The sequence below is a fragment of the Vulpes vulpes genome, chromosome 2, assembly GCF_048418805.1.
Source record: "Vulpes vulpes isolate BD-2025 chromosome 2, VulVul3, whole genome shotgun sequence".
NCBI classification, from domain to species: Eukaryota; Metazoa; Chordata; class Mammalia; order Carnivora; family Canidae; genus Vulpes; species Vulpes vulpes.
In genome coordinates, this window is record NC_132781.1 from 55,396,711 (window position 1) to 55,422,770 (window position 26,060).

The following is a 26,060-nucleotide window of genomic DNA, read 5'->3' on the forward strand; positions in this document are numbered from 1 at the left end:
CTTGCAGGAGAGACAGGAGTCAGACAAGAAATAAGTCTGTCACCTAAAGAGTGACAAGGACTTAAAGAGTGACAAGAGCTGTGACAGGCACGGAAAGCATCTACCTGAAAACAACCAAGGAAGCCTCTCTGAAAAGGTGACATTTGTGCTGAATCTGAGGTGTGGGGGGCAGTGTTCCTGGCAGAGGGATGTGCCATGAGCTCTTGCTCTCCCACTTGCGTCAACCAGGCCTGGCCATTTTGCCAGTCCAATCTCAGCACCCTCCCCTGGCTAACTGTGTCAGCATTAGTAACTACAACCTGGGTTGCTTTGGAAATGAGCTGATGCCTGGCACATAGTATGTACTCTGTGCATTTCCCAGCACTGGGTTTCTACTAAACTGTCATGATTACTAATGCTATAAAAAATGCAAACGTCTGAATATCCAGAGGAGACAGCATGCTGATTAGGATGAGGAGGTGCTACATGAGAAGGTTCCAGCCTCCCCTGCCACCTCATGTCTGGTGCTGTATATGGCAAAGTAGGGGCCCCCTGGTACTCTGCCCCTGGGGGTGAGCTCGCCTCTGGGAGGCAGACTGCCCCCAAGCTGATTAGGGAGCAGGGCAGCACCTGCCACCCTAATTTGCACCACAAGAGCAATTAGAGAGGGCTCAGGGCCTTGGGTGGCTCAGCGGATGTTTGTGGAGTGATTCTGCCCCCAGGACTGCTGGGAGCAGTGAGGGCCTGCCTGACCTCAAGGGCTAGCTTTCTTCCACTCCCATTCTTCCTGTAGACTCAGCCAGGGAAGGCCCACAGCTGAAAGCTGGGGTTCAGGCCTGCCTCAGCCTGGTGACTGCTCGCTAAAACAAGGACTTCCCAATGCCAACACCACTGCTCTCTTTAGCTTCTGGGGGGGGGGGTCTCCCAGGCAGGGTAGGGCTTGAGCCCCCTATATGCTTCTGTAGCTGATTTTCTACCCTTCCCCTCCTGCAACCACCCATCTGCAGAGCACCTGTCTTGAGAAACCTTGTGGCTTTGGGTGGGGACCCAGGCAGGCCTGGGGTCCAGCCTAAGGCCTGGTGGGCTCTTCTCCAAGGAGGGGCATGGATGAGATGGGTTCTTCCTTCCTATGAGCAGAACCTGGTGGGCAGGCACTCAAGGAGCCCAGAGTGGATCCCACCTGGGTCTCTTGCGCCTCCTGCTGGTGAGTGCCAGAAAGTTTGTTCCGAAGTTGGGCTTATGGGTGACTTGGGACCAGACTGTTGGCCACTCCTCATTCCCCTTATTGTCTCACTCCAGCCACACTGACCTAAGCTCATCCAAGCCTCAGGGCCTTTGCTTCACTGTTCCTCTGTCTGGAAGGCTGTTTTTCTGAAGGCTTCTATGGCTTGTTCCCTCCCATGCCTCCTGAAGGCCTCCCATTATGGCCACCTACAGAGAAGTTTTCCCTGATCCCAGACCAGGTCAAACCCCCATACACACTGCTCCCTGCTCTGTACCACTCACCTCAGTTGTGGTTAATTGTGGATCTTTTTTTTTTTTTTCTCCAACATTCTCCCTTCCCACTGGCCTGTGGCACTTCATCTCCTATTTACAGCAGCAGTGGGGTGCCATGTGCAGAGAAGGTCCTCACAAAGATATTTGTGGAGTGAACTGGCCTGGGCCCCCGGGGTGACTGTGGTGGGAGCAGGACCTCTGTTTTTGTCTGTTAAATGGGAAACACGCAGTGCACCTTCCCTACCCCTCGCTCCCACCAGCTCCCAGAAAGGACACATGCAGATGGCAAGGGCTGACACTGCCAGTAAGCCTGCCCTCTCCCCGCTTTCCAGGGGTCCCAGAGGAGCCTGAACAGAACCTGTCCAGCCCCGAGGAGGTGTTCCATTCTGGCCACTCCCGCAACTCCAGCTATGCCAGCCAGCAGTCCAAGATCTCTGGTGAGTGCCTGCCTGGCCCCATGCCCAGGTCTTTCACATTTCTGGCCGATGCCCCCGTAACAAGCCTCCCCAAATGCTCATCAGGCTACAGCACGGAACACTCGCGCTCCTCCAGCCTCTCAGACTTGACGCACCGCCGCAATACGTCCACCAGCAGCAGTGCCTCTGGTGGCCTCAGCGTGACTGTGGAGGCCCCTGAGGGCAGTGAGCGTGAGCACCGGCCCCCTGAGAAGCCACCACGGCCGCCACGGCCTCATCTGTCTGACCGTTCATTTCGGTAAGTACCACTCCCCAATGGTCCTGGAGAATAGACCCTTCCTGGGGGCACCTCGAACTTCTGCTTCTTTACCTATAGCATGGAAACAGCAGGGTCCCACTTCAGAGGGTTGGCTGGTGACAATTCAGCTGGTGGATGCACATACAGGGCACAGCCTGGGCCTGGCAGGCAAATGCTGTTGTACATGACTTAGTGACCTAGGGCCCCTGTTTACACCGTGTGGACTCTCAGAGGCTAAGGTTAGGTAACTTCTCAGGGTCTCTAGATCCTCATCCATAAAACGAGGTCATGGCCCCTACCCTGGGTACTGAGGGGAGGGTTAGATGAGCACACCTGGGAATGAGTTCTTGGGTGCCCTAAGAGCAGCCTGAGTCCTGTAGGTGCCCACCACTGTCATCCTCATGCCTATCACTGGCTGGACTGCTGTGACTCTGCCCTGCCCCACCCCAGGCGGAAGAAGGACTCTGTGGAGAGCCACCCGACCTGGGTGGATGACACTCGGATCGACGCAGATGACATCGTGGAGAAGATCATGCAAAGCCAGGACTTTACGGACGGCAGCAACACTGAGGGTGAGCTGCCCACGTGGGGAGGACTGGGAGACTATGCCGCCTGCTTCAGGGCTTCCCCAGCTGCTCCTGCTTCACTCAGCCTCCATCCTTCCCTGTGTCCCCACAGACAGCAATCTCCGGCTGTTCGTGAGCCGTGATGGATCCACCACGCTGAGTGGCATCCAGCTGGCCAACAGGTAGGAGTCACAGCTAGGAGTCACAGCTCAGGGATGGGTCACTAGGGTGGCTACTGGGGGCACAATGGTGAGAGCACGGTCTCTATAGACACTCACATGGCTTTGTTCTTTTTGTTTTTAAAGATTTTATTTATCTATTAGAGAGAGAGAGGGAGAGGCAAGAGACAGGCAGAGGGAGAAGTAGGCTCTATGCAGGGAGCCCAATGTGAGACTCGATCCTAGGACTCCAGGATCACACCCTGGGCTGAAGGCAGGCACTAAACTGCTGAGCCACCCAGGTGTCCCCCATCACCTGGTTTTGAATAGTAGTTCTTACCACCACAGTGTCACCGTGGACCACTCACTTCTCTCTTAACCTCATTTTTCCTATTTGTCAAATGGCCTGGACCATTACATCTCACCTAGAAACCTGGGACAGCACCCTGGGGTTGGTTCTGAGGGTTCCAAGGGTAGCCTTGGTCAGTGCCTAGTGCAGGGCTTGGCACACAGCAGAGGCTGTAGCTGTCTTTATTTTGGATCTTGCTTTTCCCTTCCTTCTGGATCTGGGAACCCTTAAAAATGATGATGATGACCCATTTATCAAGTTAATATTGAGCATGAGCCGCACACCAAGCAAAGCACTGAGCTAGGTGCTGGGAATACAGCAGTGGGCACCACAGATCTGTGCCTGCATGATGTTTACATATGAGGGAGTGGCAGGCCCAACGTGGTGCTTCAACTACAGTTTGTAGTGTCTTCTTGGGATCATTCATTTGTACCATGTTTACTGGTTCACTGAAGGAATGAGTGAATGAGTAGAGGAGCTCCCCATGTGCAGGGCTATGCTGACTGAAGCCTTATCCCCTGTTTCCGGGGACTGCCCAGGAAGGTGCTCATTTAATTAACATCAAGGTTGGGGTGGGGAAGATGGAGACCTGGCAGGGCTGCGCAGGGTCCCCGACCTTCCCTCTGGTGCTGCTATGCTGACACCTGCTGGCCGGGGCTCAGAATTGCAGCTGCCGTCCCCAGGTGACTTCCTGGGCTGTTCCAGTGAGGTGGGCAATGGTAAAACAAAAGGCACCTCCTTGGAGGTTTACAAACCCCTCCCTAGCCCCCTCTGGCAGTGAGGAAACGATTTCAGAGGATGGAAGAAACCAGTTTAATCAGGAGCAAGGTCTTAGCAGAGCTGCCCACCAGCCCTGAATGTCCATGACCCTGTGGGTGGGCCTGGCTTTAGGAGAGAGAAGAGCCAGTAAGGCTCCCCGGCCTTCTGTCCTCTTGGCAAACTTCATAATCCCTCTCTGCTTCAGTTTCTTCATCTGTCAAATGGGGCAGCGGGCAGTCTTTGCCTGCCAGGGTTGCCATGAGGATGGGTGAGGCACAGCTCCTAGCAGCTCTGAAATCCCACAGACTTCCATATGTAATGTCTCTGTTGTGTTAGGTGAGTAACTCAACTTCTCTGAGCCTCAATTTACCTCTCTGTGAAACAGGGCAGGTTAGTTCACAGTGCCAACTTGTGCAGTAGTTCTAAGGGCCTGCCCCAGAAGGGCATCTAGGAGGACAGGCTGACCTGTTTCTCTTCTCCCCTACCCTGCAGGGTCTCCTCTGGGGTCTATGAGCCTGTTGTGATTGAAAGCCATTGAGGAGCGGGTGTCCAGGCTGGAGAAGGGCCCTGCCTTTGCGGGCATCCAGGCCCGCATCATTCCACGAGGGACCTTCCCCTTCGGATCGCCATCCGCACCACATCTCATCTGTGCCTCCTCCATGCACTCCAGCCCCACTCCTGCCCCAAAGCATCATTCCATTGTCCTCCCATCCATACCGGGACCCTCCTGGCCCACCAGGCCCCCGGCACCACTGTGAATATTCTCCTTTGAACCACTAGGGGGCAGGATGTGCAGGTCCATGAAGCAGGTGGACAAGACAAAGATGGCCAGGACTGCCCCGCTGGAGACCAGTTTTGGCCCCTCCGCGAGGACATGCAGCGGCACCCACCTGCAGGGATGCCTGTGGCTGAGGGGCCCCTGGCCCTGTGTCCCTGCTCATTCTGGGAGCATCAGCTTAGCCATGCCCTGGCCGGGCCTTGCTCTACTGCCCCCTTGCCCTTGGGAGGGCCAGTCCACCCCTGAATCCTGCCACCATGGCCCTCTGACTGCTTTAGTGCTTCAGCTGTCCCTTCCCTGTGTCCTGGGGGACCCGCTGGCGGCCTTCTCCTGGGAACCAAGACCTCAGACCCATCCACACTCCAGACTGAGACTCCCACCCCAACGAATGTTCTCCTGCTGCCCTGGCAGCCTGCACTTTGCACACGCTTGCCTCCAGCACAGCCCCACTGGCCCTTGTCTGCCTTTCCCTTGAGCCCTTCACGAGGGTTTCTGGGCACTGCTTGCTGTGCGGTCAGTGCCTGCCCCTGGCAGCCCGGCTGGAACGTGGCACTGCCTCTCCCCCCCACTTTGCTCCAGCTCAGGCCTGACCCCCCTGCTGAGAATGGTCTGAGCATTGATGGTGGCTCTCCTCTGCTCAGGGCTGGATCCTGAGCAGCTGGTTTTCTGTAGGAAGCCAGGAAAGGTGCCTCCCAAACCCTCAGAGGTCAGCAGTCAGGCTGGTGGGCTGGACTTGGCAAGCAAAAGCCCCTTCTCTGTCCCTGCAGGGTCGGCTAGCCCAGGCTGGGGCTGATGCTGGAAAGGCAGGTGGACTGTGACTGGACCAGCCTGGAGCTGGCTTCCTGGCCAGAAAAGCCTCAGCCCTCCTCTGGAAGCATCCCTCTCTCTGGGCAAGGGAGAGGTGGGGAGCAGTCTGGCCCTGCCCCCCACCTCTCACTAAGTAAGGCCTCTGCTGTCTATACCGCCCCCTTCCCTGTCTTCCTTACTTGCTTGAAGGTGGGTTCTGGCTGCCAGCCGGTCCCTGGACAGACTTCCCTGCCACTCTGAAATTTCACTCATTTTGTGTGAACCCAGCAGGCTGGTGTTCACCTAATCCTGTAACTTTTTTCTTTATAAAAAACATTTCTCCTTTTTTTTCCTCCCCCCCCCCCCCCCCACTTTTTAAAAAATTCAGTTTGGTATCTTCTCCCCCAGGTGAGGGGAGGTGGTTCTGTTCTCTGCCCTACCTGCTGGCTGGGTCCCAGCAGGGCTGAGGATCTGGATTGAGGGACCGGTTCTCTCCCTGGTAGGGGTGTGGGTGCCAGTGGGGTGTCCTCCCCAGGCTGGGAGGGCTCCTTGCCCTTATGCTCCAGCTGGCAAGAGTTGGAGCATTTAGTGCTTCAGCTGTCCCTTCCCTATGTCCTGGGGGACCCGCTTTGTCCTGGGGGTTCCTTTGTCTTGGAACCTCCTGGCCTTGGGAGCAGAGCATTTCTAGAATTCTTTGTTGTTTTTAATCCCCTAACTCTCAGAAAATGAATGTGAGGAGCTGCCTGCTGAGACAGGATGGAGCATTTGCTCTGGTTGGAGAAGGTTCTGGTTAGCCCTGCACGTCCCTTCCTGCCCTGCAGACACCTGGCACTTTAAAAGGGGAACTGACTGTGCTGTCTCCAGATGAAGTGACCCCCCAGAAGATGGGAGAGCACTCTCCTTCCTGCATGACTTCAGCACAGGGGGGAAGCACATTCAGGGTATATTTGGGATCTGGCTCAGAGTTCTGGGCTTCAGGCTTAAAATAGCTAGCTCTGGTGCTGTTGGGTAGTCCCCCAAATCAGGAGCCCCAGCCCCATCTGGGGGCTGGGCTCGACCATCACCCCAGAAGAAGACAGAGCCTGCTGCATCCTCCCCTGCCAGGCCCCAGACCAGGGTAATTGGACTGAGAATTTGGCCACATCCAAAAGAACACTAGCTGGAGCCAGAGGCCTGGAGCTTCACAGCCTCATCCCCATGTGGGATCCCCTTCTTCGACATCTGGGTCCCCTCAAGCTCAGTGAATTCCCTCCAGGCACCCACAGCTCCTGGACTTAAAATTCTATATATAGAGAAAGATAGACTATATTAGAGATATTTTTGGAAAGGAATCAGTCTATGCAATGCCAGTTTGGAATCTTCTTGAAAGACAGTTTAACGTTTTTACTAGGAAATTTAAAGAAAATAAAAGTCTACGATATTTTTAGGTTACTTTTTTTTTTCCTGGTCACCCCAAACTGACCATATGGTGTGATCTATCAGGATGGAGATCTGCCATGTTCTCCTCTCTCTTAGGGAGCTGAACTGGGAAATGGGTGGGGGTACCTTTGGGTTGGTTTTTTTTTTTTTTTTTTTGGCCTTAAAAAAAAAAATCCCCTCATTTCTAATAGAATGTTGCCACCACCACCACTCTTATTTAGAGGGCTGTGTTTGTATCTCTGTCCTGGCTTCCGTTGTAGAAATTCACATTGTAAGGGGAAATCAGCCTAGTGTCAGTGTCTTGGTTTGGGGGGAAAAATTAAATGTTGCAGTTTTTGGTTGTTACGGCACATTGGGTTTTGTTTGTTTTATCTTTCTGTCAGCATTAGAAGAAAGCCACATGTGTGGGTTGATATCTGGGAATGGGGGAAGGTGTAAGTGGCCAGGGTCCTCCCTGTCCTGGCTGCCATCAGTCATTACCACCTTCATTGTTCCAGGTTCCTGGAGGAGGGAACAGGCCCAGAAGGGAGATTTCTTGCCAGTCTCACACCTACTAAGCCGTCTCAGTGCACAAGTTCCAACTGCTGGACCTTCCCAGCAGCCAGCCTGAGACAAATAACTGTCTGCACCTCCATTCCTCAGCTATAAATGGGCCTGTGGTTGAAAGAAGAAAGTGGGTATACAGCCTGACCCAGGGGTGCTGACTTTGTTCCCAACTTCTCTCAAGCCCCAGGCTGCAAGTGTCTCCATGCCTAACTAAGCCCCTCACTTTCTGCCCCTGACACTCTCAAGTTATGGGGAGCCAGCAACTTAGCCAAGTTCTGAGAAAGGCAAGTCACCCTGGCCTTTAATTAGCTCAGAAGTGGCAGGAAGCCTCAGTGGCTGTGGACAGGCCAGAAGGGACCAAACCACCAGGCCTCCTTCCTGCTGCAGCTCCTCACTGTCCGCACCCCTTCTCGGGGCTGACACCCATTCATGGCCCCTTTAAACCCTTTGAGTATCTTGTTCTTATTTTTTTTTTAAGACTATTCATAGAGACACAGATTGAGAGAGAGACAGAGACCCAGACAGAGAAGCAGGCTCCATGCAGAGAGCCTGATGTGGGACTCCATCCAGGGTCTCCAGGATCACGCCCTGGGCTGCAAGCGGCGCTAAACCGCTGCGCCACTGGGGCTGCCCGAGTCTCCTGTTCTACAGTGCACACCTGGGGAGGGCAAGTTGGCTCGTGGCTGAGCCCAAAGTCAGTCCTGAGATGAAAAGGGAAGACTCTAGGCTGCAGGCCAAGAAGAGTTGTTCCTGTCAGCTTTGAAGAGTGCAGCCCCCATAAAGATGGGCTCAGGTGACCCAAGGGGACATGCTGCTGGCAGGAGCAAACCATGCTAGGTTCTGAGGCATCTCCAAGTGTGCCAATCCGCCCCTCCTTCCCCCCACCCCTGTACCTCCAATTCTGGGCACTAGGGCTACAGCAGTGACTGCAGACCTCCCCACAGAGCTCATGGTCAGGCAGATCAACAAGTAAATGAGCTAACCAAAACCTGATGATGACAAGCATTATCAGGGAGACACTGGGGGCTGTGGAGCACAGAGGAGTGGAGCCCTGCCCAGCTCTGAGGGGCTTCCCTAAGGGGTGTGGCATCTCGGTGAGACCTGATGGGGGAGGAGCAGCAGCCAGCTCCGCAAGCTGTGGGAAGACCCTGTTCCAGACTGGGGAGGGACCTGTATGCGGGGCGTCCGTGTGGCTGCCTGGGCTGCACACCCAGGCCCAAAAGGCGGATGGTGAGGAAAGGGAGGGTCCCCCTGAACTCATCCCTGCAGTGAAGACAGGACACAGGAATGGCCGCCTGGGAAGCGAGGCAATGGTAACCAGGCGCTCCCCCAACAGCCAGTGGGAATCCTCTCATGCCTGGGGACGTGGGGCACCCCCTCTTCCAACCACTCCAGGTGGGGCAACAATCACTCTTTGCACGCCTCTCGACCAACAAGTTGGAGGCTCCGTACTAAGAAATAGGGCCCCTGGGTCCCGGTCTCGGCTTCAGCACTGACTTGGGTTGTGATCTGCAAGTCTTCACGCGTCTCTGATCCTCAATTTTCCCACCTGAAAACTGGGACCTCTGACCTCGCACGCCATCCCGCTCTGGCTTCGGGATCCTGGGATATTTAGAGATGAGCTTTTGCTTCTGGGACGAGTGCCAGCCAGTCTGGGCCTCCCCGCCCCCCCCCCCGCCCCCCTCGACTCTATTCCCTAGGGAAAGTCGGAGAACAGCGTGACCCGCAATGCCTTTGGAAACTACATTTTCCGGCATGCAAGGGGGGTGGCGGTGGCACCCTCCTGTCTTGGGACACGTAGTCGCGGGCCCGCCTACAGACTACGACTCCCGGCGTGCCCCGCGGCTCAGGGCCGGAAAGCCCCGGATCCGGATCTGGGCGGTGGCTTCCGGCTGGGGTGTGAGATCGTGGGGGAGATGGTGAGCTCTGGGCGGGGGGCGTGCGCGGGTGGGCTCCGCCCGGGAGCGGGGCCGTGGGCGCTCGGAGCCGGGATTGCTGTCCCGGCGGCTCCCTGTACGAATGAAAACGCCGTGGCCCGGCGCTCTCCGAGCCTAGAAAGCGATACCGGATCGCGGCTGCGTCTGTTGAGTGAATGGGAAGCCGAGAGCGCAATCAGGCTGCGACGCCACCCCGCCAGTGGTGCACCCAAATGGGGAGTTACTTCGTCAGTTGGGCCCTCCTTTTCTCCAGGCCACGGGGACAGACCAGGTGGTGGGACTCGGCCTCGTCGCCGTTAGCCTAATCATCTTCATCTACTACACCGCCTGGGTGATTCTCTTGGTATGTGTGCTTGCCCCGCCCCCGCCTCACCCTCCACCCCTGGATCCTGACGCGGACCCCTGGCATCGTTTAAGCAGCGGCTATGGACCGGGCACGGTGCTAGGTGCTTTCCCTGCCTCATTTCCTTTAGTCTCCAGCACAGCACTATGAGGAGGAGGCTGGGGGTGTCCGGTGTGTAGATGACGAAGTAAGGCTCGGGGAGAGGACTGATCCCTTACTGCTGCTCTGTAAAGCCTTATTACTGATTCGCTTTTGCCTTTGATTGGAGTTGTAGTCCTTCTGGTTATCCTGCTGGCTCTCCCGCATCAGTGCCAGTGGATTTTGTGAGGGCCTTTAGGACTTTTTTTTTCCTTGTGGGAAAACTTGTTGGTTATTGCTTAAGAAGTGCAGTGTGTTTGGAAGGCAAAACCTCACAGAACCCTGGAGGAAAATGTTAGTAAAGAAGACCATGGAGCCCACTTGAGGATTTCTCCTGTACCTTTGCCCCTGTTGGGCGGTGAGTGCCTCAGGGCAAGCCCCTCATCTTCTGTTCAGTGCCGGGTCCCTAGCACCACCGTAGGGCAGGCACCAGGCCAGTGTGCAGTGAACAACTTCAATAATCAAGTAAAGGAAACAGACCAGAGCACCCCAGATACCACCGTGTTAAAGCAAAGTAGGTGCTGTCCCAGTGCTTGGACAGGGGTTAGCCCCTGAGATGGAGGAAGGGGGGTGTTTGGCCTTGAGAGGTTGGGCAAGGCAAGGAACACTCACCAGAGCTCTGTCCTCGATACCAGCCTTTCATCGACAGTCAGCATGTCATCCACAAGTACTTCCTGCCCAGAGCCTATGCTGTCGCCATCCCACTGGCTGCCGGCCTCCTGCTGCTCCTGTTTGTGGGTAAGTCATTGCTCCCTCAACCCTGAACAGTGTGTCTGGGAGTTCACACCACCCTCTCCCACCTCTGAACATGTTTCCATACTTCAGCACCGGCCTTACACCTGCTTGATGCCCCTGGCCCCCGACTGACACCCTGGGGTATTCCTGTTCCTCCTCCGGGCTGCCTGCCAGTCAGTAGCCCTTTGGGTTTTCTCCATGCCTTCTGGCTCATTGGTCTCAAATGGGATGGCCCTCATGCGGTGTCTCCCTTTTTCCTGCTCCCTCCACTACCACCATCTTCACTCTGTGGCCACCTCAGTCACCTTTCACCCCTTTGTCACCCACTGGCTCATGATTCCTGTACCTCTCTGTCTCTCAGCCTTTAGTGTATGCGCTTCTGTGGGGCAGGATGGTATCTTCATCATCTTTATTATGTCCTCAGCTCCCGGCACAGGCTGTGGCACCGAGTTGGTGCCGAAGAAAGTGGTTTGGATGAGTCATTCGGATGACCGGGTGGTGGGGTGGGTGGTGGATGTGGAGAAGGCAGGTAGGGGGTGGGGGTGGATGGGTGGTTGATGGGCTGGGTAGATGGATAATCAAGTGGGTCTTATGTCCTGTAGAAGCTAAAACACTATGCATAGCCAACTGCCTGTGCTGGGCACTCCATTGATGTTTGTTGAGTACGTGTGGGTGGATGTGTGGCTTGCCGAATGACCAGGGAGGTGATCCTGGCCTGGAGGGTGGTTGCGCAGGTGCTTGGCCCTGTGTATGGGTCATTCCACCATGCTGTGCCCACTTTGGCCTCCCCGCAGCCCCAAGCCCGGATCTTACATGGCCTTTCTGGTCTATTCCAGGAGTGTTCATCACCTACGTGATGCTGAAGAACCAGAAGGGGACCAAAAAAGCTCAGTGAAGGCCCAGTGGGGCTGAGGTTGTGGCACCCCTCTGCCACCCCTCCAAGGGTGGGGGTGCACAGGACCCATCCAGGCACCTCGGCTCTCTCAAGCCAGGGCTCCCTTTGGACATCCCGGGGATGGAGCTGTTCAGGACCTACCAAATAGGCCTGCTCCTTCCTGCTCAACTTTCCAGAAGCCAGGAAGGAGGATTACTGGGAAGCCTCCCTCCTACCCCTTTCTGGTTCAGGGCCTGAAAGATGCTGGTTGTCTCCCTCTCACCTTCAGACTCCCTGTCACCTTTTCCCCTGAGTTCTATCTTGTTTCAGTTTCCTCCTGTCACCTGCTGGTGTTGGACTTGGTAGGTTCTGAAGCGCCATGCAACCTTCTCCCACGTGTCCTGCTCCTCCTCTGAGGCAGCTTTCCTGGGTCTGACATAGCCCCAGGCCCCACCAGGACTTCAGGACCTGGAAAGCCTAAGGGGAGGACTGACAGACCAAGGGTTATCACCAGGCCTTAGGGCACATTAGGGGGGTCATAGTAGGCCCCCAGACCAACTGTTTCTCTTAGAGGCACAGCCCCGTGGGCCCAGCACTGGCCAGTTAGGGGAGAACTGAACAATAAATGTTGATGATGTGTTTGTCTCTGTGCCATCACTGACCTGGGAAGCTGGAGAGGGGCTGGTCTCAGGTCAGGAGACTCTGATCTGTGCAATGAGGGAACCTCCCCGATTGTCCCCGCGCTGGACACGGCATAAAGTGGGGACTGAAACAGGTGTGGCTCCAGTCTGGTGTAGCTGACAGGTGGGGAGTTGGCAGAGACCTGGCCATGTGCCACACACCACAGTCTCTACCATGCCTCCCCTGTGCCAGCCCAGCTAGTGTGCATTAGTATTTTAGGGACCCTCAGGCCAGTCCCCTAAAAGCTCAAGTCCATCGTCCTTCTCTTGTACCCAGCAACCCAATCTAGCATTGGTTCTGAGCAGTGAGAGCTCGGGGAACCAGAACAGGGCTGGCTCTGGTCGGGCTGACTGGTCAGGCTGACTGACAGGCCCAACCCTGTCTCCCCAGCAATCCCACCACACCCCTCATCCCATGCAGCTGGGTCTCCCATCCTCAGTGCCTAGTTCAAGCTTCTGTCATACCTGGGATGATATTCACTTCAGTTAGCAGAGGCCAACCACAGGCACACCTGCCCTGCCCTCACCTGTCCCATCCTCTCCCCCCTGCTGTAGTGGTGGTATCCTGTCTGATGGTCCCCCTCTCTTGGGGACAGCCTCTGCCTCTCACGAGGATCCTTCTTGTGTTTCAAGAGCATGCTAGAGGCCCCCACGTAAAGGACTGTCCATCAGCCCAGTAATTCCCTCCAGGTCTCCCCCCACCTACCCCAAATAGCCAAATTCTCAAAAGGGTGTCCACACCTGCTGCCTGCTGTTCCTCACCTTCATGGCCCTCAGCGTCACTTGGGAGGGCTGCACCCACTCAGACCACTGGTGACCCCATGTTGGCCTGTGACATCCCCCCAGATGTACTTTCAGATGCTCTCAGTGTCTATGAGGCTCATTCTCATACTTCATGTCTCCCTGCTCCACTTCTGCCATGAGATGGTGGGCTCCTTGGGAGTTGGTCACAAGCTTTCCCACCCCACACTTGTCCTTAGCCAGGCTTGCGTCCTGAGCCTCGACATATTGCTCATGCACCAGTTATCTGCCTTTGGATGTCATAGTGGCATCTCCAATTCATCCTGTCTTGATCTGAATTCCCAGACTCCTCCTCCCCTCATGCCTTGCCCCCTCCCATGACTGGCATCATCCTGTGGCCCCAAACCCAGCCAGAAGCCTGGCCAATATTACTGACCTTGGCTTCCTCCTCCTAGCGCCCATCCACACAACCCCAAATCCTGTCTGTTCTCCCTCCTCCCTCCCCTCCCCCACCAGTTACCTTCCCAATGCAAAGCCACTCTTCTCTGCCCTAAGTCATCAAAAGATTCCTCAACCCCTCCTACTCTGGCCCCTCCAATGTGACTATACATAACAACCATGACCTTTTGAAGAACATCTGAGCATCTTCTGCACATAATGCTTGCCTGGGTTCCCACCCCCTCCCTACATGATCTAAGAGAACCTGCATGTATCTTTGTTCACTTCTCACTCCAGCTACCCTTACCTTTCATTTCCTGGGATTCACTGAAGCCTTTTGCACATCCTACTCACAGTGGCTCGACACATACTTATGAAATACTGGTTTGTGCCAGGCACTGAGCCAAGAAGTGAGCCCAGCATGGTTCCTGCCCTCCTGGTGCTCCCATCCGGGGTGTGGGGGGGGATATAATGAACAAGACAATTTCTGACAGTGTTAAGGGTGATGAAAATAACACAAGGTGATGTGGTCAAGAATGAGGGGACACTTAGAGTCGAGCAAGGTGAAAAGAATGACAAGAAAGAACAGGAGAAAGGATTTCAAGCAGTAGGAGGGGCACCTGCAAAAGCCCCAGGTGTGAAAGAATTTTCTGCCTAAGGAGGGGTGGGGGATCCCCTGCGGCTGTTGGGTGGGTGTAGGCAGGGTGGTTTGAGATGGGCCTGGGGCCCTGGCAAGGGGTGTGGATTTTGTTCTAGTGCAGAGGGATGCCACTGGAGGCTTCAAGCATGAGAGTGACATCATCCGATTTATGCTTTTAAAAGATTACGCTGGCAGCTGTGTTCCTCTCACTCACCACTGAATCCCCAGGGCCTAGCAGGGCTCCTGCCCATAGTGAGCGATCAAAATAGACTGAATGAATGCATGCGCCAGACTTCCTGTGTGACCTGGAGGTACTCACTTCTCTCTCTGGACCTGAGTTTCCTCGCCCGAGGGACAGTCTGTGGGAATTTCACGCCAGAGTGGGTGGGCGGGATTTCGATTCAGGTTTCCCGCCTCCCCAAGCGGCCCCGAGACCTGAGTCCTCCGCTTCAGGAGACGGACAGGGGAGGTCTTCCCTCCTGGCGACCCTATGCCACGCGTGGCGGCCCCGCCCCAGCCTGGACAGCGGTCTGAAGGATGCTGCAGCTCCGGGGGCGGGCTCCGCAGGCGATCGCCGGCGCCTCCCGCGCGGATTGGCTGCAGCCGTGACCGGCGCCGCTCTATTGGTCGCCCCAGAAGCCAGGGCGGGGACCGGCTCCTGCAGCGCGGCGGCGGGGACGCGGCTGGAGCCCGGGAAGCTGCTGCGGGGGCGATGGCCGCACCGAGCCCGGGGCCCCGCGAGGTAGGTTCGGCCCCAAGAGAGGACAGGAAAGGGAAGGGTTGGGGGACAGGGCCCAGGCCTCCGATACCCGTGCGGCGCGGACACACCCCATCCAAGGCCAGGAGGGGTCCAGCTCTGGGCGGGGACCAGGACACGCCCCACGCGGGGCCCGCAGGTATGGAGGGGAAAGTCTGGTGGGTGTCCCCAGAGAACTTCCTCAGTTTTCTTATCCGGGGAAAAAGCTCCTTCACTGGGCTGCTAGCAGGTCAAGCTCTTGGCCAGTGCTGGGTACACGGTGGGTGCCCACTACTAATGGGTCAGCTGCTATGAGCTCAGCTTCGAGCTGATCCTCTGCTCGGCCTGGAGGAACTCCGCATACAGGAGTGGAATAGATGAGTCCCTGGCGTCACAGCTCCTACTACCAAGGGTTCCTGTGCATGGAGCTCAAAATGCCAAGGGGTTATTATAGTTCTCATTTCACAGATGAGAAAAGGGATGCAGAAGGGTTAGGTGACTTACCTAGGATCATACAGATGGTGAGAGACAGGTTTGGCTGTGGAAAGCATCCTCTACCTACTGATAATAATAACCATCATTCTAGTCTGGGTGCTGACTGCATCACAACACCCAGTGAGGTGGGTACCAGCATTATCCGTGTTTTACAACTGAGGAAACTGAGGCAGGGAATGATAATAGGAGGGCTCACATGTACTGGAGGTGGGATTCAAACCCAAGTCTTTCCCCTCTGCGATGCTTCCGTGTGTTCATTGCTTCTTGTGCCTCCTGCCACCAGGTCCTGGCCCCCTCCCCAGAGGCTGGATGCAGAGCAGCCACCTCGACCTCTGGCCGCCGTGGCCTCCTCTGGCGTCTCCGAGACAAGCAGGCTCGCATTGGCCTCTTTGAGATTGGCCCGGGGCATGAGCTGCACCAGCTGACATGCATGATGCAGGCAGGGCTGTGGGCTGCCACCCAGGTCTCCATGGACCACCCAACCACAGTGAGTGGCCCATCTCCGTCTGCACCTCTGAGGTGCTGAGGGCAAGACTATGCTGATGCCCTGTCCTGCTAATACTGCAGCATTGGGGATCAGAGAGGGCTATAAACGGAGGAAATCAGGGGCTTGGTGTAGGAAGGGAGGGACATGCTGGGGTGGGGGCTGAGGCCAGGGAAGTCCAGTGTGTACTGGGGATGTGAGGAACCCCTTGACCTGGGTGTTTGTTATGACTCTAGATAGGCCTCTGCTTCTTTGGGCCGCAGCATCTCCATCTGTATAATGGGTGAGGCAATTATACTCTTTGGTCTCTGAAACCCTCCTAGTTCTGCTAGGGTGTATGGCTGAGAAGGGACTCCACCCCCACCCTGCCAGCCTGGCCCATCTGTCCTGGAGCTCAGGCTGGGGCCAGGCTGGCTCAGCAGAAAGGGTCACACAACTGCAAGCTCAGCAGCTGGATGGGCCAGAGTGAGCATGTGTGTTGTTTGTGTGTGTGCACACACATGTGCAGTGTGACCACATCCCGCAGGCCGAGTCCTGGCACGAGGACCTAGAAGTCCAAGAAGAGTATAGGAGCTTGAGGCAGGGAGGGGAGGGATGTCTTCTAAATCTTATCACCTGCTGACAGTCTTCCATGGCTCCCCAGTACTCAGCATGGCTTCAGGATCCTGCTAGCTCAAGTCCAAGGGCCTACCATCCAGCTACATTCACATTCCATCCCTTCCTTATTTACTTTAACCACTTGAGCTCTCCTGCATTTCCGGTGGCCACCAATGCTGTTCCTCCTGCTATGAGCACCACCCTCCTCCTTTCTACCACTTTCAGATTTCAGCTTAGAGGTCATCTCCCCCAGGAAGCCTTCTCTGATCCTGTCCCTCTCACACTGAGTCAGGCAGGTCCTTTGGCTTTAAGGCCATCCCCTTTCACTGGGATGGCATCCTGCTTCACTTGGCCAACATGTGCTTCTGGGTGAATGGACCAGGCTCTGAGTCCTGGTCTGTTTGCTGGAGCAATCAAATTGAGGGAAGGGGGTGAGGCCAGGTGTAGGACCCTTCGAGATCCTGGAGCTAGCATTGTGGGGCTGAGACTGGCCCTGAGCCCCTCCACCCCTTTTAGGGACCACCCACTGAGGAGGATTTCTCTGAGGTCCTGACCCAGGTTCACGAGGTAGGAAGCCCAACAAAACTGCATGGGGCTGAGGGGGGGTGCGTGCTGGTCTTCCTTCTCTGTCCTCAGTTTCCCCATCGGTGCAGTGGGAGTGCTGGCCTGCCTCAGGGCTTGGCAGGAAGGGCGTGGTTCCCCTGACCCTCTCAGGCTTGGGCCAACTGCACCCTCCTGGGGCGCTGGTGGACACTTTTGGGGCTGCTCTTCCTCTCCTACAGGGCTTCGAGCTGTGCACCCTGGCTGGCCCAGCCTTCTCCTGGCTGCGCCGCTCCCTAGGCCTGGCAGAGGAGGACTACCAGGCGGCGCTAGGCCCGGGTGGCCCCTACCTGCAGTTCCTCAGCACCTCCAAGAGCAAGGCCAGCTTCTTCCTGTCGTGAGCTGGCAGCAGGGGTGGGGAAGGGGTGGGGGCTGTGTCTCTGGGTGGAGGGGGTGGCTGGGAAAGAAACAGGATGGCCAGGGCCGGGAGGGTCAGGGCCGGATAGAGGTCAGATGAAGGAGAGTGAGGGTGGGAGGTGAGGGGTAGGGGTGGCGGGAGGCCTCGAGCCCGGTCCTGGGCTCCTGGGCGGAGGGGCGAGGGGGCGGGGGCAGGGCAGGGAGACAGATCCACACTGGGGCAGAGGGCCGGGTGGGGGCCGCTCCAGCCCCGCCTGACCGGCGACCTCTCCCTCCACCCCCCAGCCACGACCAACGCTTCTTCCTGAAGACCCAGCGGCGTCGGGAGGTGCGAGCGCTGCTCGCCCATCTGCCCCGATACGTGCAGCACCTGCAGCGGCACCCGCACTCGCTACTTGCACGGTTGCTGGGTACGACCGGCCGCCGGGGACCAGGGACTGCGGGGCGGGGAGGGGGTTGGAAAGGAGGGGAGGAGGAGTGAAGGAGACCTAGAGCGAGCAGGGGAAGGGGCCAGGGAGTGGGGCGGCAGCCAGGATGGGGGGCGTAGGGGATCTGAGAGCGGGGTCTGGGCCGGCGGCTCCGGCTGCGGGCAGCGTTCCGGGGGCGGGGGGGGGGGGGGGGGGGGGCGTGTCCGAGAAGCCCCGGTCGGAGAAAGGCGGTTTCCTGAGGGCTCGGGCCGAGCTCTGGGGCGGGGCCTCCGCAGTGGGAGGGGCTGGGGATCGCCCCGGCCCGGGCAGGGGCTGTGGGTGGGGTCACGCCTGAGGACCGCGCCTCTCCGGGGCTGCCTAGAGGCGGGCCCAGTCGGGACGTCCACTCAAGCTGAGGAAGAGGCCTGGGGGCGCGGCCTGGAGGGGCGGGCTCGGGAGGCGGCGGGCCTCCGGGAGGAAGCGTGGCCCGGAGCTGGGCTAGGGCGGGATGGACCCGGGGCTGTCGAGTTGGGGGCCCCTCACCTGGCGCCCTCTCCCCTTCCAGGAGTGCACAGTCTGCGGGTGGCTCGGGGAAAGAAGGTGGGTGAGGCCGAGGCGAGGGGGCCGGGCCAGAGGGGGCGGCTGGAGGGTGAGATCCTGTCCTTCCTCACTCCCTACCCCCGTCCCCAGGAATTCTTCATTATCATGCTGAGCGTCTTCTACCCCGCCGGCCGCATCTCTGAGAGGTGAGTCGCCTCCCAGGGCCCCAGCCTCACGCGCGATCTGCCACCTGAAGCACCCGTACTCACTAGACAGATGTGAAACGGGGGCCCAGGGAGGAGAAGGGACAGCCCCAGGATCTCCAGATGGATCGGAGACAAGGACAGGCACGACCAGCGTCCCTTGAACATTCAGGATGCGCTGGACGCTGCGTCGAGTCTTTGCCTTCTTTGCCTTCTTTATTCCCAGAACAACTCTGAGGGATAGGTGTGGTTATCATCCCCATTTTATATAGAGGAGAAGCTGAGGAGGAGGAGGAGGGCCACGCAGCTACCACGGGAGGAGCAGGGATTCAAACCCAGCCTCTGATCGCACATTGCCCTCTGAGCCTCCTAACCCTGACTCTGTCTGCAAGCTCCCCATGAGTGCTCCCTCGGGGGCCACGGGCTTCCCTCAAGTCTTACTGGTGCTGCTGCCTAGGCTTGGACTCCTGTATTGGGAACACTTCCAGGGATAAGGTGCCCAGAGGGAGGCATAGGCAGGGATAAAGCCCGGACTGGGCTTCCAGAGGTCTGAGTTCAAATCCCTGCTCTGCCCTTTACGTACTGTGTGGTCTTGGGCAAGACAAAGATACTCTGTGAGCCATTTTCTTCCTTTCTGCCACGGGGACAATAATGCAATAGGGGTTGTGGTGAAAATTTGAACATCCTCCCAGTGGAAGCTCTTATTTCTTGCTCCCCGACTTGTGTCCGTCTCTATAAAGCTGAATTTTGCTGCCCCCTTCCTGTCATCCCCCCTCACAGGTACGATATAAAGGGCTGTGAGGTGAGCCGCTGGGTGGAGCCAGCCCCTGAGGGCAGCCCCCTTGTCCTGGTGCTGAAGGACCTCAACTTTCAAGGCAAGACCATTGACCTAGGTGAGCCATGGAGGCAGTTGGTGCCTGCTCTTCCTCCATTCAGGGTGAGGTTAGAAGAGTGTCCCTGCCCTGCCCTCTGCCTAAGACATGGAGAGCCCTTATTCTAGGGTCAGGCAGGGGAGGGTTCAAATCCTGGCGCTGGGGGAGGAGGGAAAAAAAAAAAATCCTGGCGCTGTGACCTACTAACCAGGTGACCAGGGCAAATGGCAGATGCTCATCTGTGAAATAGGACAGTAATGACACCTGCCCTCTTGGGGCAGATAAGTGTCACACCCTCAGCACCTTGCCTGGCACACAATGAGCACTCAAGTAGGGGCACTGATGCTCTGGCAGGGCCCCAGAGGAGCTGGCTCATCCACCAGATGGAACTGGACACCGCCTTCCTCCGGGAGCTCAACGTGCTCGATTACAGCCTTCTGATGGCCTTCCAGCGTCTCCACGAAGATGAGAGGGGCCCTGGCAGTAGCCTCATCTTCCGCACAGCCAGGTGGGCCCCCCACAGGGCAAAGGCAAGAAGGAGGTGTTGAGACCTTGACAAAGATGGAGGAGGCGGGAGGGGGGCAGACAGCAGAATCAAAGGCTTGGAGACCAGAATGTGCAGGGTTTGTGTGTATATGCTTGTGTGTGTGTAGTGTGTGTGTGTGTGTGTGTGTGTGTGTGTGTAGAGTGGAGGGCTGAGAAGCCTGGCTGGCAGAGTTGATAGACACGTGTGGACCGCAGCATGGGGAATCCAACTGGTCAAGGGCTTTAGGGCTGATTTAAAGAATCTATCCATTTCCCTGAAGATGGATGTAGAGCCACTGAAGGTTTCAAAGCAGTTTTCAGACCTATTTAATTTTTGCTTTAGAAAGAGGCCTAGCCCTTTATTATTTTTATTTTCTTTTATTTTTTTAAAGATTTTTAAAATTTAATTTATTTACTCATGAGAGACATAGAGAGAGAGAGGCAGAGACAGGGCAGAGGGAGAAGCAGGCTCCATTCACGAAGCCGATGTGGGATTCGATCCCAGGTCTCTGGGATCACGCCCAGAGCCAAAGGTAGACGCTCAACCACTGAGCCACCCTGGTGTCCCCCCTTTATATTATTTTTAAAAAGGTTTTATTCATTTGAGAGAGAGAACAAGTGAGTGTGAGAACACAAGTGGGAGAGAGGGGCAGAGGGAGAAGGAGCAGGCTCCTGATGAGCTGGGGCTCAATCCCAGGCCCCCAGGATCATGACCTGAGCAGAAGGCTTCACTGACTGAGCCACCCAGGTGCCCGAAAGAGTCCTTGCCCTTTACACCAGTTCCACTTCTAGGACTGAGGTCTTCACCATTGGCACCATCATCATGTTGTCTCCTGCTTTGTAGTAGTAACTGTCACTCTTTGCATGCTGACCATGAACTTTGTTAAGGTGGACTCATTCCCACTTTAGAGATGTGAAAATTGAGGCTCAGAGAGGGGGAGTGAGGTTGTAGAATGACTTCTACAGATGCATGTTAGTACTTGGTTAGTTACTTGGATTTCAGTCCTCCATGGCCCACGTCTGTGGCTGAGAATCATGTAGCGGTTAAGGAAGGCACATTCAGGAAAGAAGTCCAACCATGTGGTGGGTGGAAATGTGAAAAATGACATTCTCTCATCCAGCCCACCAACCCACCCTTTGGAGGAAGACCTTGGGGTGGGGAGGCTTGGGCAGAATTGAGGTTGGTGGCTCCCCACAGCCCTCTGGCTGAGCTGGACACATCCTGGCCAGAATGTGGAATTCCTGCCTTGGGGCACAGACACCCCCCACCCCCTCTCTCCCCAGGTCTGCCCATGCAAGCTAGGTCAGCTTCTCCCTAGCACTCTATCCCCAGTTGGGGCTTAGATTACAGTTGTCATTCAGCCAGTAAACCCTAGTTTGCATATAATGGTTGTTTTCATATTGAAATATGCTGGCTGGTAAATACCCACTGCCCTACCCTTACCAGTTCCCAGCCACAAGCCACACACACACACACACACACACACACACACACACACACACGCAGAGGGTATCTGTTTTTAGCCCAGGCACCCAGGCCACTGGGTTCTGATTGGTTGATGCCTGGGATACTTCCCGCACTCCCCTCCACCTCCTGGAGGATAAAATTAGGGAATTGAACCTGCTTCTGGCAGAGACTGGGAACCAGCCAAAGGCATCTTCGGATCTGAAATACATTTAGAAGGCAACCCCCCTCTCCATCCACCCCGACGCCATCTATAAACTGGAGCTGGACTCTGTTCATAAGCTTTCAGCTCTGCCATCCTGAAACCTCCAGGGTTGGATGACCCCAAGGAGAGGTTTAGGAAACACCCCCATACCAGACTTAGCCAAAGTGATGTCACAGATAGGTGTCTCTACGACCCAAAAGCTATAGCCCACACCACCCAATAGAAATGTAGCTTGAGTCACACGTGTAGTTTTAAATTTTCTAGAAGCCTCTTTAGAAAAATAAACAGAAGGGATGCCTGGGTGCCTCAGCGGTTGAGGGTCTGCCTTCAGCCCAGGCTGTGATCCTGGGGTCCCGGGATCCAGTTCCCCATCGGGCTCCCTGCATGGAGCCTGCTTCTCCCTCTGCCTGTGTCTCTGCCTCTCTCTGGGTCTCTCATGGATAAATAAATAAATAAATAAATAAATAAATAAATAAATACATCTTTTTTTAAAAAAGAAAAACAGAAACAGGTAAAAATTTAATAATATATTTGTTACTTTGTTAATATGTCCCAAGTTTTATAATTTCATCCTGTAATCCGTATAAACATTTATGGGGCATTTTGCACTCTTTTTCTCATACTGTCTTGGAAATTCAGTATGTATTTTACATTTACAGCGCATCTCAGTTGGGACTGGTCACATTTAAATGCTCAATGGCCACATATGGCTAGTGGCTATGTAATGCACAGTGCACGTCTAGAGCATCCTCTGCACTTCACTCAGCCTGCGGTTTCTCTGACGTCAGGGGCCTGGCCCACAGGAGTTGTGGGAATGAGCCGGGGAAGGGCAGGGTCGGTGCAGAAGGCTGCCCGGGCGCCCCGTGGCCACGCTTGCGGGCATCCATGGGCTGGGGCTCCCCCCGGAGGAGGCAGTAGCCTCACCCGCCTGTCGGCCGCCAGGTCTGTGCGAGGGGCGCAGAGCCCCGAGGAGCCGGGATCCCAGAACCGCCGGCTGCTGCCGGACTCCCCCAACGCCTTACACATCCTGGACGGGCCGGAGCAGCGCTATTTCCTGGGCCTCGTGGATCTCGCTACTGTCTACGGGCTCCGCAAGCGGCTGGAGCACCTGTGGAAGACGCTGCGCTACCCGGGCCGGACCTTCTCCACCGTCAGCCCCGCTCGCTACGCCCGTCGCCTCTGCCAGTGGGTGGAAGCGCACACCGAGTGACCGGCGCCCGCCGCGCTCTCCGCGTCCGGACAGTGGGCGCACGCGGGGAACCGGGGTTCCAGGCTGGCCCGCGCGGCCGGTCGGGCTCCCCTCGCCTGCCGTTCCTCCCTTTGGCCTCCAGAGGGCAGCATCCCCTAACTAAAAACGATGACGACACTGCCTCCTCTGGTGGTGATGCCATGTTTGGCTTTGTGCCAGGGACTCCCCTACATTAGCTCATCTAATCCTCAAAAAACTGCTATTACTTTCTTTTTACAGACCATAAGATGGAGGCTCAGGGGGTGAAGGGACTGAGCACGAGCATTCAGCAATAAATGCTGGAACCAGGACTCGACTATGCCTTTTGGACTCAGGAGCCTGTGTTCTTACTCACCAGTTCTCTCAGCCCTGTCCTCATGCTCCAGGGAAGGGGGGAGGCTGAAGGCTCCAGCCAAGCGCCTTTGTCGTCCACATGGGGAAACAGGCTCAGAGACTTTAAGGCACTTACCCATGGGTAAGTGGAAGGGCAAGTCCGAGAACCCAGGCCTCCTTCCCCCTTGCCCACTGGCTTCCTTTTGGGGTGTCCCCCTCACTGTGGCTCCTTGAGGGATGCAGTTGGGAGAAGGTGGGGGGTATTCAAGGGCCTATGTCTCTGGAAGACACTATGTTGCAGCCCACCACTGATCTGAAGTAAGCTCTTTTCTCCTCTGGGAGTCACTTATCATCTGCAAAATGGGCATAGGGATTGGTGGTCAGACCAAGATACACTTGGCCGCATGGAAATGACAGCGAGCAAGGAAACACTGCGTGCATAGCCCCTGATCATTCCTTCTCCTCCCACCAGGAAACTACAGCCTGGCCTCTGACCCTGGTCCAATCCAACCATACCCAAGTGGGCCTTTCCTCTAGAGCTTCTCTGGGGCCTGGTTATGTGACCAGGGCAAGGTGCTAAACCTCTCTGCCTCAGTGGTCTAATCTGTAAAATGAAAGGATGAAAATGGACTTCACTCATTAAATATTTATTGTTGCACCTACTACATAACAGGCCCTCTACTGGGTGATGGGGACCCAAGGGTGGAGCAAGATTCACAGATTCTACCTTCACAGAACTCACAGTCTGGGGAGAGGTGACAAAGGCAGCCTGGCATGACACAGCCTCATGAAGGAGCGTGGGTCCATTGTGCTGAGGGAAGGGGCCTCCACCTAATAGTTTGATGGAGGTGGGGCTCTAACATCTCAGCTGAGACCAAAAGAGTCAGATGCAGTCCTGGGCGGGTCCCAGGCCAAGGGCATGGCAAAGGTCTGGGATGAGAGAAAGCCTGACACTTGAAAGAAGGAAACATTTCACTGTGGTCAGAGTTCAGAGTGGGAGAGGCAATGTGGTGGTAAAGGGGGACTTTGTGGGCCAAGAGCTGACCCCCAGAACTGGAACTGGACTTTGGAAGAGCCACTCAGCTGATACCAAATAGTGTCAGTCCATTAGCATTCAGAGAAAATGAAGCAAAATGGTGGGTAGGGAAGGGAGAGGTAAGGGGAAGTTAATGCGGCAGCCCAGGAGTGTGGGCTCCTGGAAAAGTATACAATTGACCTCACCCCTCATTGTCTGGGTGACCTTAGGTGATTATTCAATCTCTCTGAACTGGCACAAGTCACAGAGAATTTCTTGTTTGGGCTCAGCAGGAAGTTGAGACATAGAAGCCTTAAAGCCATCACTCTGGAGGTGGGTACTTGAGGAAGCTCAGTAGCAGTAGGGGCAGCACAGCAGGAAACGGGTTTGGCCCAGCATTTCCCCAGAGTCTGGATCTGGCTGGACTGAATCAGCCTGAGAGTCCTGCACTCATAGATAAGGATGGCTCAGCCCTTCACCTACCTTGGATCTCTGGCAAGGGCTGAGCCAGAGCTTGAGGCTGGAGAGGAACGTGACTTATCCAAGATCTCATGGGGCCCAGGACTCCTGGTTCTCCTAATGTGGTCACTCAACAGATGTTACTTAGCATCTTGTGCATGCTGGGTGTTGTGCAGATACTGGAAATGCTCGAGAACATGACTGGCCTGACTCTGCCCACACGTGGCTGAGAGTCTGTCAAATGGGTGGACGGACCATGAACAAGAAAGGCAGTACACAGGATGATTTCAGAATGTGACCAATACTATGGAAAAGACCAATCAAAGTGGAACTTGGAAGGGTGGGCCTGCAGTGTCACAGTGTGGTTGGCGAGGGCCTTTTTTTTTTTTTTTTTTAAAGATTTTATTTATTTATTCATGAGAGACACACAGAGAGGCAGAGACATAGGAAGAGGGAGAAGCAGGTTCCCTGTGGGGAGCCCAATTTAGGACTTGATCCCAGGACCCTGGGATCATGACCTGAGCCAAAGGCAGATGCTCAACCACTGAGGTCCCCAGGTGCCCCAGTGAGGGCCTTTCTGAAGAAGTGATGTTTGAGCTGAAGGACAGGAAGGAGCTGGCTATGTGAGTAGAGCCATCCAGGTAGAGGAAACAGCAAGTACAAAGGTTCTGGGGTAAGAATGAGCTCAATGTGATCGGGGGTCAGAAGGTGGCCAGGGTGGTTGGATGGTGATTAAAAAGAAAGACAGGCATTCCGACTGTACAGAGCCTGTCGTTCAGGTTAAAGACAGTAGACTTTTGGGCAGCCCAGGTGGCTCAGTGGTTTAGCGCCGCCTTCAGCCCAGGGCATGATCCTGGAGACCTAGGATCAAGTCCCACATTGGGCTCCCTGCATGGAGCCTGCTTCTCCCTCTGCCTGTGTCTCTGCCTCTCTCTATGTGTGTCTCTCATGAATAAATAAATAAAATCTTAAGAAAAAAAAAAGACTTAGACTTTTGCCAAAACCAAATTGAAAAGCTTCATCGGAGCCTGCAGAACTTGCCACTGTCAGTACTCCTGTGGACCTGTATCTGAGTCCAGGACATCTGGGCATGTCCTTGTCCCCATGTGGCCCTAACAAGGAGGGAGTCAGTTGCCTCTCTGGGGAAACAAATATCACTTCACCAACCATTGTGGGTGATGAATGAATCTGTAGGGGATTTCTCACCATTGTCCCCTTGGGTTGGGTCTCTGAGGAGAGAAACTTGAAGGATGAGGACCTGGGGTTGGGGGCAGAAGGGCTCTGGCTTTGGGGACCCACTGTGTGCCTGACCTGGAGTAAAGAGGAGACCACAGAGAGAGATGGAACTTGAACCACTACCCTTGAGCTGTGCCCAAGCTTTGGGGGAGAGACAAGGTAGGCCTGTACTCAAAAGAGGCTTGGGGCAGGGCTGCTTCAGCCCCCCACCCCACCATAGGATGGG

At 55.8% G+C, this 26,060-nt stretch overlaps 3 protein-coding genes across 9 annotated transcripts in view; all 3 read left to right on the top strand.

Moving 5' to 3' along the window:
* EEIG1 (estrogen-induced osteoclastogenesis regulator 1) overlaps nt 1–7,355 on the top strand; it is a 34,115-nt gene extending 26,760 nt beyond the window's left edge. Inside the window, exons 7-11 of the mRNA XM_026009381.2 lie at nt 1,809–1,913; nt 1,998–2,190; nt 2,641–2,762; nt 2,869–2,938; nt 4,515–7,355. Coding sequence (XP_025865166.1) covers nt 1,809–1,913; nt 1,998–2,190; nt 2,641–2,762; nt 2,869–2,938; nt 4,515–4,560 — 536 coding nt within the window. The 3' untranslated portion in view covers nt 4,561–7,355. The remainder of the gene's footprint in view (nt 1–1,808; nt 1,914–1,997; nt 2,191–2,640; nt 2,763–2,868; nt 2,939–4,514) is intronic.
* Nucleotides 7,356–9,398: 2,043 nt separating this feature from the next.
* DPM2 (dolichyl-phosphate mannosyltransferase subunit 2, regulatory) lies at nt 9,399–12,219 on the top strand. The gene is made up of 4 exons (XM_026009380.2): nt 9,399–9,470; nt 9,742–9,831; nt 10,605–10,707; nt 11,541–12,219. Exons 1-4 carry the CDS (start codon nt 9,468–9,470, stop codon nt 11,597–11,599), a joined length of 255 nt encoding a protein of 84 aa, XP_025865165.1. The 5' UTR covers nt 9,399–9,467; the 3' UTR covers nt 11,600–12,219.
* Nucleotides 12,220–14,235: 2,016 nt separating this feature from the next.
* PIP5KL1 (phosphatidylinositol-4-phosphate 5-kinase like 1) lies at nt 14,236–23,107 on the top strand. Of its 7 annotated transcripts, none has more exons than XM_026009376.2 (10): nt 14,236–14,819; nt 15,592–15,795; nt 16,906–16,956; nt 17,172–17,326; nt 17,632–17,756; nt 18,319–18,353; nt 18,444–18,499; nt 19,277–19,389; nt 19,723–19,876; nt 22,506–23,107. In XM_026009376.2, the coding sequence occupies exons 1-10, from the start codon at nt 14,568–14,570 to the stop codon at nt 22,771–22,773; spliced, it is 1,413 nt and encodes a 470-aa protein (XP_025865161.2). In that variant the 5' UTR covers nt 14,236–14,567; the 3' UTR covers nt 22,774–23,107. The 7 variants fall into 7 exon arrangements, with proteins under 7 accessions (XP_025865161.2, XP_072604620.1, XP_072604622.1 ...); XM_072748519.1 differs by lacking the exon at nt 22,506–23,107 and adding an exon at nt 22,223–22,372; XM_026009377.2 differs by having other exon boundaries at nt 14,778–14,973.
* The last annotated feature ends 2,953 nt before the right edge of the window (nt 23,108–26,060 follow it).

Bases quoted from the DNA above. Each gene is read 5' to 3' on its own strand.
- DPM2 (XM_026009380.2), top strand. The intron at 9,832-10,604 runs GTATGTGTGCTT...CCTCGATACCAG, and splicing joins CCGCCTGGGTGATTCTCTTG to CCTTTCATCGACAGTCAGCA. The intron at 10,708-11,540 runs GTAAGTCATTGC...GGTCTATTCCAG, and splicing joins CCTGCTGCTCCTGTTTGTGG to GAGTGTTCATCACCTACGTG.
- PIP5KL1 (XM_026009376.2), top strand. From the start codon at position 14,568: ATGCCACGCGTGGCGGCCCCGCCCCAGCCTGGACAGCGGTCTGAAGGA. The intron at 15,796-16,905 runs GTGAGTGGCCCA...CACCCCTTTTAG, and splicing joins CCATGGACCACCCAACCACA to GGACCACCCACTGAGGAGGA. The intron at 19,877-22,505 runs GTGGGCCCCCCA...GTCGGCCGCCAG, and splicing joins CTCATCTTCCGCACAGCCAG to GTCTGTGCGAGGGGCGCAGA.